This window comes from Zootermopsis nevadensis, unplaced genomic scaffold, assembly GCF_977971745.1.
Source record: "Zootermopsis nevadensis isolate Lab colony 2312 unplaced genomic scaffold, Znev_1.0 Znev_ptg000003l, whole genome shotgun sequence".
NCBI lineage: Eukaryota > Metazoa > Arthropoda > Insecta > Blattodea > Termopsidae > Zootermopsis > Zootermopsis nevadensis.
Genome location: NW_028259135.1, coordinates 10,885,943 through 10,899,520, shown reverse-complemented (window position 1 = coordinate 10,899,520; position 13,578 = coordinate 10,885,943). Strand labels below are relative to the sequence as shown.

The following is a 13,578-nucleotide window of genomic DNA, read 5'->3' as shown; positions in this document are numbered from 1 at the left end:
GCCTCTATCTTCAGGGCTTCAGATAAAGCGACTGTAACAAGGAAGATAGCTGTAAGAAAGTGAAGTACGTGGCATCTGTTAAGAATCTGTGCCAGTGTTAAAATCTCGGTCCGGACACCGGCTATATTGAGGTTGTTGAGATTTCTGGTTCTCATGACGACGAGTAATCATATGAAGTTTAATAAATTAAAAATCACCCTCCAAAATGGCTCAAGAATCTTTTTATTTTCCTTGCACTTTCTTCGTTCAGCCACTTTGACTAAAGACATGTATAACTTCTGGTCACCAAGTACAGAGATACAACTGGCCAGAGGGCGAAGGTAACAACTCATCTTGTTCTTAGAACAAGGATATGAGAAGCTTCGTTTACAGAATAGTTCTTGAACAGTACAGTTCTGATCCTGTTAAAAACTGTGCATCGGGGCATTCTCCTGTGGCACTACACGGGGCAGATAAGATTATTTCAGAGTGACTGTGCTTTCTTATCTCGATGCGTGGGGAGAGCGTATCACTGCCAAGCCCATTCTACTCAACCTGTCTCGTACAAATGTAGCTGTTATTTAATTTCGCATACGAAAGTATTGTTTTAATTTGCAACTCGTAAAAAGATAACATTCAAACGCTTGTGGGTGTATTATTGCTATGGACACTGGGAGCTGTAAACTAGGTACAAAGTTAATCGTCATCATGGGATTAATCTTGAGGTATGCAGCAGGAGAGGACGATTACCAACGTAAGTAAAACAATTTCTCACTATAGTCGTCTTCGGGTTGCATTTCTAACGTATCGGACGAATATGCTGCCTTTTTCTTCAGGGTTTTGTGTGGGGACAATCACCATATCATGCTCCACCTAACCCTATATAACCAATTACAAATCCTAATATCAGCCCTGAAGATGGAGGCAGAATTTTCTTCCGAAACGTTGGAATACAATTAAAAGATGTCGCAACAGCCGAGAAGACCATTGTCCAAAACCAACGTCACAGTATAAACCTCAGTACCTATAAAACATTTTCTTCTGGACACGTACGTAAGAAATAAGTAGATCTGCGTCCCTTAAATCAGGGGGTAGCTTAAATATGCTAGTTTCTGCATGAAGGAGCGTCGACTACAAACACTTTGCCTTGGAAATTACGAATTAGATTGCTGAACCAGAGCATCCGGACACCATCTTACTGACGAGTGACTTTGCGAACCTGAAAATAACTATACCACTTACACATTTCAGGTGTTGTTAAAACATGCAATTACGACTCGGACTGCGTCGCAAATGCGTACTGCAAGGAACAGAGCTACTGCCAGTGTAAAAAAGATTTCATAATCTACGCTGCTGATGCGAACAGTTTCTCATGTCTTGAAGGTAAGGAAACGACGTCACATGCCTTCGCAAGACACGTTAAATGCAAGGGCAGTCTCTGTGCCAGGATATGGACCTCTCTACGATTCCAGAAGCCAACAAATTACAAAGGAAATGTGATCATTTAAAGGCCGGTGGAAACGTATGTTCAACCCACGATAATGTTCAGTAATTCTATACATTTTGCCCACGATTCTAAGATTAAACAGCTACTGATATTACAAAAACTTAAAATGTCCTCCTCTTTTTTTTAAAGAAACTTCCTGTCATAACTTGTATCTTGTATCTTTTCATGTTATAAACGAGATACCTCGCTGAGAAAAATCATTACTTGTGCTATAAGCGTCATTAAATTTTATAATAATCCGTTTAAAAACAGAACTCTCCTGTCATAACCTTGCGTCTCAATAATTTGCAATTTTTCTTAGCAATTTAAATTATTAATCGTCGTTGCAATTCACAAAAAAGAAAGGCATTTGTTTTTTAACTTCGCCTGGGAATTAAAAGGTTGCAAATAACATTAGTGAATCTCTCTCGCTACACGCCATGTATGTCGCTTGGGGGGAGAGGCATATAGCTCCTACTTATTCTTGACCTCGGCACTAGATGGGGGTAAGTGGTCAGCATCACGCCCCGGCCGTGCTTTAACCCTGGGAAGGGACCCCGGTACCCACTGGATAGGAGAGCCAGTCTGGACGCAGAGGCTAGAGGAAAAATCCTCGAACCCCGGTCGTCCAGCTATACTGACTGAGCTATCCCGACTAACATTTCACAATGGTAGTCTGAGATTAAAAACTTAAGTGTGGTTTCTCGAAGATTCTGATAACCACACTTTGACGTAAAGACCGTTCTCGATCCAACAGAAGCCATTGTTCTGGGCGATGCCTGCGAAGCAGACATCCAGTGCACGAAACCTTTCGGGAGCTACGCCAAATGCGCTACCAGAGAGGGAGGTTTTGGGACATGCAAGTGCATGGCTAACGCTCACTTCAAAGATGGCAGGTGTTACGAGACGTCATGTGAGTAGTCCGTGGAAGTTACAGGAAGTACGTTCCTTTCGAATACTTCAGTCTGTAAGGCGAGGCCAGTAGAAACACAGACTCTTCGCTTTTCGCACTCAGTTATTTTTGTGATTTTTTTTTTAAAAAATATGGTTTTATGTATTTTTACTTCTAGACCAAATTCTTTACTGACTTGCGGAAAAGTTTCTGAATTTTTCCTTACGTAGGAATGTGTTTTCTCCCGCAATACATTAACATCTGAATAAACAACCCAACTTTTTGGGGTTTTTTTTCGTACATCCCATATTGCACAGTCAAATAAAAAATCTATAAGGACAAGGCTTACCCTTGTTTTTATCCACTGCCAACTGTAAAAAAAACACTAAGAAAATGGTTCCTTATGCAAACCCACCCACAGGCTTCATACATCGAAGTGAACTCAGAATGTGCCACAGGCGATATCCTCACAGAGGTCACTTGTTTCAGTGATTGGAGGGAAGTGTAAAGTTCATAACAACTGCTACCTCGCGTCCGGGATGCCTGCCTACTGCGACAAGAGCGAGTGTACGTGTCCGAACAGCCACCATCCGAACCAAAATGGCACGGACTGTATCAAAACAGTTTGTAAGTTTCAGAACGGTGCGTCATTGATTAACTCCACTTACAGCGGCAAAATACAGGTAAAAAATAAGATAAAGCTATCCAGCTGCGCGCCATGTATGCGCTCAGGGGGAGAGGTGGTATAGCTCCTACTCATTCTTGACCTCAGCACTAGATGGGGGTGAGAGGTCAGCATCACGCCCCGGCCGTGCTTTATCCCCTGGAAAGGACCCAGGTACGCATTGGACAGGAGGCTGGGTGGGCCCCAGAAACGGTCTGGACGCAGAGGCTAGAGGAAAATCACCTAAAATGCCACACATGTATTGCAGTATTTTCTAAAGGGCCTCGCGGTTGGCTACGTCGCTGGGTACAGACTCAAGGTCACATGTTACTATGACAATTGAATCACCAAGTGTTGTACTGCTCTGCTCACAGACCTAGACGGACCATGTCAGACTGACCAGGAGTGCGTCACTGAGAACTCGAGGTGTGGCGACGTCTGTCGATGCAGAGTGAACTATATACAGAGTCGAAAGGAAGACGGGTGTCTCAAAGGTAATGACAGTTCATTTTCCTTTCTAAAATATAATCTAAAAAAAAAGTGGTTTACAAGTTAATGCAGATCTCATTAGAGTCTACAACATTTTTTTTAGAACGCTTAACAGTGTTCCGTACAGCCTATGCCAGAAGGAACTGCCATGTCGTGTCAATACAGGTAAGCTCTAATGTCAACAGCTGCAGACAAGATCGGCGACCCATGTTCGGAGAACGAGCAATGTACCATGTTCCTCGGGAAGACCACGTGCAGCGTCGAAGGCCACTGCAGCTGTCTCCCCGGGTACCACCACATCCCGCCCAACAGCAAGTGTTTCCCGGACATTGGTAAGTGCGAACTATTTTGTGGGGTAATATTATGAGTGGACTGAAGTGGCTCACGACGCCGTCTTGAGCCTATCCTGTGCGACTGAGACGAAAGAAATAACGCCCACTGAATAGAATACAATGCAGCGAGGGGTTCATACAGCCCTGATGATGGAGTCAGTACGTTCCTTCGAGACGCTGGCATCTATCTACAAGTCCACACGGGGTTACAACCAAGAAAAACATTCCTGTGTATTTTAAATCCTGAAGAGCACTTTAATCGTTACAGGACTGGGTGGAATGTGTGAAGACAATGCTGAGTGCGCGGTACCATCTGCTGTGTGCAGTGCAGGAATATGCAGCTGTGGATCGGGTTTGATCCCCGATGACGATAACACCATGTGCACAGGTAACGCTGACTGCATTAGTCTCATGATAAGACATTGATCAACTACAGACTTAGTAGAACCATTAAATACGTGTTTCATTACAGGTGACAATGGAAAGAGAACGGCTGAACACGGTTTAATTGTTGTGCTGTTATCCCTCGCTCTACCCAGATTATTTGAATATTTAAAATCGTCAACGTAAATAAGTGCAAACAAAATGATTCACAACAGTTTCCATGACCAACCCATTGTTTAATCGTGAACAACAATATGCAGCTAGATGTCCAAAGAAGAGAAAAATTTACATCCGGCAACATAACACCTCGTCAAAGTGAAAGTCGATTTCAGTGTAGTCCCTTGATACTTGCCGACGCGAAAAAGCCGGACCTCAAAAGAAAACAGTTACTTCCCACATGCTATTTCCTTTCTGACCACTGTCAAAAACACATCCCACACACCAGCCCGATTTACAATCTAAAGTCCAGTTCGCATCCATCTCAGGTAGCCTGTCCGGAATTGAACAGGCTGTCACAAAACGAATAACCTCGACTGTCTCATATAATTCGACAATAAATGACCTAACTTCCAATCACCATAGCAAACAAAGCTTACCTGAGTGATGCGCCAATGGATATCTGCAGTCTTTATTATAACATGACTATTCTGTTAATCCTTGAAGTAATGTTAGGTTATATCACGATCTTCAGTAACAGAAGACACAGGATTCATTGTCACTTTATCACTGGTATTCCTAGTCTCATGATACAATATGGCAGCTCACAATATTCAGAGACTGTTACACGAGATTTATGTACATTTCCGATGTAAGAAGAGTAACATTTCAATAAACGGCATAAGCTACCAATAAAAGCATACTAGCCTACATAACGAGCTATGTATAAAACAAAATCCAAGCTAAAATAAAATCTTTAATTCAATCGGCGTCGTCACCTAATACAATTACAAATCACCACTTCAAAAACACGAACTCCAGCACGGCCACTGAATAGCAAACTCACCTTTCCACTGCATTTCAAATATCGGTCAACGGAACCGGAAACTACATTTATATCGACAATCTAAAAATCGACGTGACTCAAGAACACAGCGGAACACAACTCCCTCTAGCAGTCACACTTCCGCAAATCGATTATCGATTTGAATACACCTCTCGACTCTACAGACAAACCACTTTCGCTACGTTAAACCTCGATATTATTATACGTGCCATCCATTGGTTACGCTGTCAAGTGTAAACTTCTACAACTAGCGTTTTTACATTGCATACAGTTCGATGGACAAATAACTCTGATCTTTCCTTTCCTATGTACGGCGTCTAAAAATTAACATAATCATTTACCTGCTTAATTTAACCTTTAATGCCAAGTGGTACAAACATGTTTCACTAGCTCCTCAATTTATAAGACTGAACATTTGTTTCGTATAATTATCAGTGTAAACGGCAACTATTTCTATAAACAGATTCAACAAAGTCATTTTCGTAATGGAAAAGTGTTGAGCTTTTCTTTGCGTATTAGATTTTTAATACGTTAATTTTGTTACTCTATTCTCACGATTAGAACACCAATTTCCAACAACACATCTATGACACTGAAATACAAATTAACATATAAAATGTCCAAAATTTCACTCGGTAACTTAGCTGCTTTCTAGTAGCAACATCACACAACACGCACGTCAAGCCCAATAAAAGTTTTATGTGTGGCACACATGTATACACACAGAACCAAATTGAAAATAAATGGCATGTGAAAGTTTTAAACTGATTTTTCTGTGCATTTTCACATCTAGTAAACCCAAAATAAGATCGTGGAAATTCTGTATGACCACCATTTTATCTGGATGTATGCAGAATAACTATGGGTAATGGAATACACATTAAAGACGTCACACATCAACAAAGAATAGCGAGTATGAAATAATACGTACTGAAGTAATTTATTTTCATAATGAGAATAACTACAAATCTGTAATTTTATACTAGCTATCCTAATAAGTGCACTTTTCAATTGTGTACAACAGTGTTCTATAAACAAAGCAATATTATCAGTTCATCATTATGCGAGTAACAGCAAAACAAAACCGTGAAACCCAGTAGAACAGAATATATGCAACAGCAAAGTATGTGGCGACATCCCACAGCACTGAAAACCACTTCCTTTGTCCTGCTACATGAGATCTTTTAATGTAATACACAAGCACGTAACTTTACAAGGCAGGAACTACCATCTCAGAACCCGCTCAAATATTGCAGAATATATAAATTAAAGAAAAACAAAGCAGTACCGGCACAAGCCGTAGTCTGTCAGGAGTTCAAGGTCATAATATTTAAGATAAAAATCAACACATAATTTCATATAAATAATAAATATAAAATAATTGTATAATTTATACTCTCCTACAAAAAAAAAGTATAAAATTTTAAAACCACAGAAGAATTAAATAAATTCATTATAGGATCGTCACAAACAATATCAAAATTTCCTCACGGAGGTGTGGAGCCGGACATTCGCATAATAAAAGACCAAATCTCCTCGTGATTTTGAATCAATTTTATTCAAGTTATGTCATTATATGTCTGTTGTCCATGTTAGTACCAAACAATCACCACAAAACTGTAAACCGCTGCATCTGTGTTATGTTTAATTTTATGTATATATATTCAGTCGTTAACCCTGTACACTAACCAATACTTAAGACTCGTAAAATCTAAGACTTTATCCATATATCTGATTTAAATATAAAGCTCCTAACAGACTAATGGCTGAAATAAATCTGGGCATACATGACGCTAATTCTACTTAAAGAAACGGTGGATAATGATCGCTACTTCTACGGAAATTATTGCTAAGTCAAAACACCTCATCACCAACAGTCTTAAGTAATTCACAAATACCTGGCAAGTACATCTGTACAACCTGCCAGCATATAAGTAAACATTTAAATATGGCCTTTCCCTTGAACTTGCTTTGCACAGAGAATAATTTTAAGCACATTACAGTCCTCCAACGCATAAGCTTCTACTATTTTACCTGGAAGCAGCACAGTCTACATTCTCTCATGTATTTTCATTAATTTCCCCAATGACTTATTTTTAAATATTATTACCCCATTTAATTCCAAGTGGCGCAGTGGCCGCGCGGTCTGAGGCAAGGACCTCGTGCGCCTGGCCGCCGCGACCGTAGGTTCGAGTCCCACTCAAGGCATGTTTGCTTGTCGCCCCTTCCAGAATGGTGGGTAAAGACTGGTCACGGAAACCAAGGCGAAACCACCGTGGTTCTTTCGCGACGAAACCCCGATGGGGTCACGACGGCCAAGCTGACCATAGACAATAAAAAAAAAATTCCAAGTATGGACATCCTATACAGTATCAGCACGTAAACAAACCTCTAACTGGAGCTAGAATATTGAACAAGTGACTTCTGTTTGTGTTGTCAAGCATTACTCTGCAGCAGTCTTACGACACATTGGACAGGTTTCGGATTCCTGAAATGAAATGAGATACTTGTTTACTGTTGCATAAGAGTTGAATCAGAATTATTCTGATTCTGTCACATTTGCCTTCACTAATAATACCACAGTCTTACCTACGAACAATCCTCAGTCACTAAACTGGAGAAAAAAATGAAGGTGGCTGCCTTCTGGGTTGTAGCGCTGTGTAGTCTGATAGAAGCTTACCAACATTTCAGAGGTCCTTGCTGCCTCCATTATCAGGGCAACAAGACCAGAATACCAGACTACATGGCACTACAACCCGGAGGAGAGCCGTCTTCGTATCCACAGCCATAAAAACCTCAAATCCCGATGGAGAAAAATTTGTGCACTTTAACTTCAGAAAGTTCTATGCCACAGAATTTTTTGAAACATCACAGTCTTCACTGCACCAGGCGCACACAAGAGGGCTTCTTCCTGGTTTGAACCTTAAAGTTTTGAAATCCACACTGCCAAGATATAACCAAAGCTGCATTTACTTGAGGCCAATTTAATGTGAAATCATGAAGATCATGTGTAACGCCATTATTCCGTTCTTTATGGGCACCACGGTCAAACTATCCTTAAACAAAGAGACTAGCATAACGAGGGCAACTTCCAAAACAACAAGTCTACTAAGGGAGATTTGAGGCTGTCACATTTCTTAATAAAATACTTCAAATTCACAAAAGAGGTTAAATATGGTAATGGGACAATTGCAGCACCCCAAACAAAATGGAAATGACACCAGAAGAAGTACTGCATCCTTTATTCATTCAAATTACGTACACTTCGTTGTAAGGTGCAATTTCGTATCTACTTTTAGAAATATTCCCAACTGCATTACCAAACTAAACTACAAAATACCTATTAATTACACTGAAAGTGCACGCTCATAACCTGAAGAGAATAATGGAAGCAAAATGCTATTTTATATTCACATTCTACATTTGGCAGTTACGAGTCAGTAATCTTTTTTTTCCACCAATTACTTCCAACTACTTTCCTATTAAAAATACAAAAATTTACTTTTACCTTGAACCATTCACGGATACAATGGAAATGGAACCTGTGTTGACATGACAGAGTCGTTATGTAATTAGTCAACTCTTCGTAACAAATTACACATCTGGTGACCTCTTCCTTTGGAGACTGCTTACGTCTACGTCGAGACGAATTTGTTGTACATCCAGGCCTGCTGTTTCCATTGCTACCACTGAGAGTACCAATTTTGGCTATTATCACAGTTTATACAAAACAAAACCGGAAATAAAAAAGACAGGTAAATTCAGACATGAATGTTGCTTTATTCCAAGATTACAACTAATGAATATAAACATCTTACATTGATGTAAATGTGACAAAATTCTTAGAGTAAAGAAGGAATTATTACACACCAAAAATAAGCAATTTCATCAGAATCTTAAAACCTTTTGCATACCTTGCAGTGTATTGATACATAAAATCATGCATACGAACAAAACTGTTTACACTTTGAAAAGACACTTAGTGCCAAACGCGTTTCGACTTCAAGCGGTCAACATCGGTGGCAACAAAATTAATTCATATTGAATCATACAATTCATAAGACGATGGTTTGTTACAAAGCATAAAAGGTCGCACTTGATAAAACCATACTTTATGTAATACCACAGAAAAATGGCAAACAAACTCAGATATCTTCATTACAAGTACAAGATACAAACATAACCTTCAGGTGCCACTGACACTACCCTCAGCAAATATCAAAAAGAAGTTTACTATACTGAAACTGAGCTATACAATAGTCTCCCCCCCCCCCCCCCAACTATCAATAGTCTAAATTATGATATGAAAAAGTCTATAAGCCAATATCAAGATAGTAACTCCTATCTCACTCCTACTCCATAGAATAATTTACCTTCAGCAAAAATTCTCAGCTATTATAAACGCTTGTAAGCAACAGTGGGTATGCTTTGTGTAATAATTTTTGCTGCATTGCTGTAGCAGACTGTAAATCAATGTCATAACTATGTAATTTATATTTGTATAGGAAGGAAGTATTGTGGTATTACATGTTCCACATCCTTTGGGTTAGTTAGGCCTATGAAGCATGTATGGAATTTAAATAACTTCTATTCAAAAATGCTTGCTGCGACTTAACCTCACACTTAATTTTTTTATTTTAGCAGAAATACAGCACACGTATAGTAACAAACTGAACTCTAAAAGTTATCAATTCGTCAATGTTTATTTTGTAATGCCTAAAATAAAAATTCTTACCGCTGATTCTTTCCAGGTTCTCTGCTTGGTGATCTGTTGTTATTATGATAATTGTGATGGGGACGTTCTGTGTCTGTCTGGCTGAGAAAGTAAACCATCGCAGCCACTGCAACTCCTACACCTAGAAGAAAACCTAAGGCGATCCCCGGATAAGGCATATTGATGAACTGTTTCGATCGTACACGTACTTTATGTGTCAAACACAACTACAAACAGTTGAAAGTCAGCTGCTTGGTTGGCTGGTGTTGATCGAATTCTGAAATTCTATGTATACATTGTGTTCTAGTCCTAAAAATAACAACCATGTTATTAGAGCCCTTTCATGAAAAAATTATGTGCTTATTTTTTGTACAAATACTCTTTCTGTTCGCTATTGTTTGGAAGGAAATACAAAATTTGCTACTTCTTCTGAAAAATAAATTGGAAATTTCTGAACAATTTCGATATGATTCGATACATCGATAATTGATCGAATTCTATACCGTTGCGGAAAGAGACATCTGTGGAGAAACTTGTGAATTTCATAGGCGAACAAGACTGCTGGTTGAACGCTAGGAAGCAGTACTTGCAGACGGCGGGAGATACAAAGGCATTTCAAAAACGATATTAATCAAAAATCGGGCCAAGTCTCTTAATAAACGTAAAAGGCTTTTCCTCCAGAACGTCTCTTTTTGGTTCACGTGAAAAAAAAAATAAATGTAGTGTTATTATTACTATTATTTATCTTGAAATCTGTTGTATTTCATCTAGGTTGTAGGTTATTTGACAATTTTTATTTATTTATTTAGTGTTCTGTCTGACGACAGGTCCACATGAACAGGATCCTTCCATCCTTTTCTCGGACTGGGACCTGTTCATATACGTTCTTGGCAGATGACCCAGAAGTGGTTTGCCATTGCCTTCTTCTGTGTGTGAATGGAGTAATTGTTGGGATGCCACGGAGGAAAACTCCGTGTTGCCTAGACCACGGCCTTGCCCAACACAGATATTCGTAAAATTGGCATAGAAAAAGCGAGGGACATATGCCGCGATGCACGGATATTAACACAATAATTTCACCGCGTATAACCAAAACCGCGAGGAGCGTATGCTGTATAATAGGTTTTGGCTTTCAGCAGTAAGGAAAATGACTTTCACGTGTGAAAAATGCGACTGATTGACAATGTACCACATGGTGGAAGGAACTGTACAGTTGCGGGACATTTTCCATCAAAAGAATTTACAAAGGTCCTTCAGAACTAAATCTGATACATTAATTTGTATAATATTTATTACTTTATATGTACATTATTAGTTGTTTTTTTTCCAGAATAATTCTTTATCACGTGACAACCTAAGAGACTAAGAAAAAATTGCGGAAATTTTACCTTGAATAGTATCCAAACGTGGAAGTTGTGGTTCCACAATGATGTGACGAAATTTTTGATGACTCCATCACATCATCACTTATTAAACAACTCCTCTAGTATCACTACGCTGTTCCATCAATGTAGTACGTCACTGGAGTCAATCCGTGATCAACATGTTTCGACTGTCACGCAGTTATCGTCAGGTTCCCTTTACATTACACTGCTTACGACACCGGACCGTTAACATGCAACAAAAACACAACAAAAGCAAAACAATAAAATAAAAATAAATAAAAAATAAATAAAATAATAAACACAACATGACATAAGGACGTAACCAAAACCACGGACAGCAACGATATAAGACCTGTAAATATTTGATCGTCTTTTTATTATCTTATTATAGTTTATCTTCGTCCAGTCACCAATCGGTGACCCTCATTCTACGCCGGTAAAAAGAACGAATCCAATGGCTCTCATAAATGTCATACCTCTTACCTGTCACTCCATGAACACTGAGCCTCCATTAAACAACACAGTCTTGTGACCCACCCGTGTCTCTCTCGATACTGAAATATGTTCTTACGAGACCCGCCGGTGTGTACAGACAGCTACTGTACCGGCACTGCGGTTCCATGGCTCCAGTCGATCGCTGCTTGGACTCGCGTTCGTGAAACCGTCCACATTCACGGAGACATAGGCAACGGAACACGAGCAAGATTATTCTGGACGCGTCGAGAGGCGGAGAAGCTCGCGGTACTCGACATGCTGAGGTCACGTGACCGCGCCGTGAAGCTGACGGCCATGTTGTTAGTGTGCTTCAGCTTCCAGCAGAGGATGCCCCAAAATGCCCTCCGCAGTTCTCGTGACGAACACGCGTATATGAACGGATTGATGCAGCTGTTGAAGTAGCCCAGCCAGAAGGCGAAGTTGAAAAGACCTGCTACGTCACAGGACGGGCAAGCCGCGTCTGCAAAGAATTAAGAGTTGACATTACACTGGGACTGGCTTCGGGGCCTCACGATCGGGATTCGATTCACTGCAGGGCAAGCGACATTTCTCTCTACCACTGCGTCCAGATCAATTCTGAGGTCCGCCCAGTCTCCTATCAAGTGGGAAACGTTCCACTTGCCCCGGGGGTAAAGCGGCCGAGGCGTGAAGCTGATCACTTACCATACAACTAGTGTCCACGTTAAGAATATATGGCGTTGCACGTCCAATTTACGTCACGGCATGGTGATTAATTAGCATAGAAACAGCTTTGGATTTTGACTCTCCTCGATGCTTCACTGACTGCCAAAAAATGACAACGAATATAACTATTAGAAGTCTGCCCATGCCTGTGTTCGTATCATTTTTGCCTTCCTCTCTTCCTCACCCTTTCTCATTTATTACTTATTATTTATCTTTTTCCTCTCTCCTTTCAACTCTCTCTCTCTCTCTACCTCTCTCTATTAATGACAACTGTACGAGCAGCAGACCATCAGTTCAGTTACTTTGCCCGCGGCAGTGAACAAACATCACCCAAACTAAAACATCAGTCTATTATGACTGTCCCTGTTAATTATCCCACCCCCCACACCCTAAGTAAACGCTGATGTAACTTCCCAAACTTAACTTACAATTTCAAATCTCTTTTATCACATAACAGAGAATTAATTTCTACTGAGTGCGCTGTGGTACAGCAAAGCGTTTTTATGTAAATGGTAAGAGGAAATGATGACACACAAAATGTTTCGCACGAACAATAAGTTTTCATTACACGCCAAAAACTCAGTCATAAACTTACAATCGAGTTTCTACCATTAGTAACTAACTCCCTGAGAGCAGAGTCCTTCGTGATAAGCTTCTAGTCGCTCAGATTGTCGAGGAATTTCCCGAATTTTGTGAAACCCAAAGGTTCATTACCGTATTCACAAAATCCCTGTGCCAGGTAAATCTAATCCACACCCTCAAACACTATTTCCTTAAATTCAATTTTAATATTATCCTCCCATCTACTCCTATGTCTTCCGAGAGGTCTCACTCGGCCTCTCTCATATCCCCATGCGTGCTACATATCCAGCCCATCTCCTCTTTCGATTACCCCAAAATAATATTTGGCTGAATACGAATTAAGACACTTTTAATGACGCAGTCTTCTCCAGGTTCCTGTCACTTCACCCCTATCAGGTCCAAATATTCCCCTCAGCACCCTGGAACGAATTAAGAATCTGCGTTTCTGGAGAGGGGGAGTCGAAAGTAGACCCAGTAGAGTAGCAAATC

The 13,578-nt window shown here is 40.1% G+C and overlaps 2 protein-coding genes across 5 annotated transcripts in view; one reads left to right on the top strand and one right to left on the bottom strand.

Moving 5' to 3' along the window:
• The first annotated feature begins 378 nt into the window (after positions 1–378).
• LOC110836241 (uncharacterized) lies at positions 379–5,993 on the top strand. The gene is made up of 8 exons (XM_022077233.2): positions 379–733; positions 1,231–1,362; positions 2,223–2,378; positions 2,847–2,984; positions 3,396–3,515; positions 3,696–3,842; positions 4,111–4,230; positions 4,315–5,993. Exons 1-8 carry the CDS (start codon positions 643–645, stop codon positions 4,410–4,412), a joined length of 1,002 nt encoding a protein of 333 aa, XP_021932925.1. The 5' UTR covers positions 379–642; the 3' UTR covers positions 4,413–5,993.
• A 152-nt stretch (positions 5,994–6,145) lies between these two features.
• LOC110836244 (alpha-1A adrenergic receptor-like) overlaps positions 6,146–13,578 on the bottom strand; it is a 66,906-nt gene continuing 59,473 nt past the window's right edge. For 2 of the 4 annotated variants that reach the window (XM_022077241.2, XM_087342501.1), the window contains exons 4-6: positions 9,965–12,283; positions 8,738–8,918; positions 6,146–7,717 (exon numbers count right to left, since the gene is read on the bottom strand). In XM_022077241.2, the coding sequence (XP_021932933.2) occupies positions 12,000–12,283 (284 nt within the window). In that variant the 3' untranslated portion in view covers positions 6,146–7,717; positions 8,738–8,918; positions 9,965–11,999. The other 2 variants (XM_087342502.1, XM_087342504.1) reach the window with 2 other exon arrangements.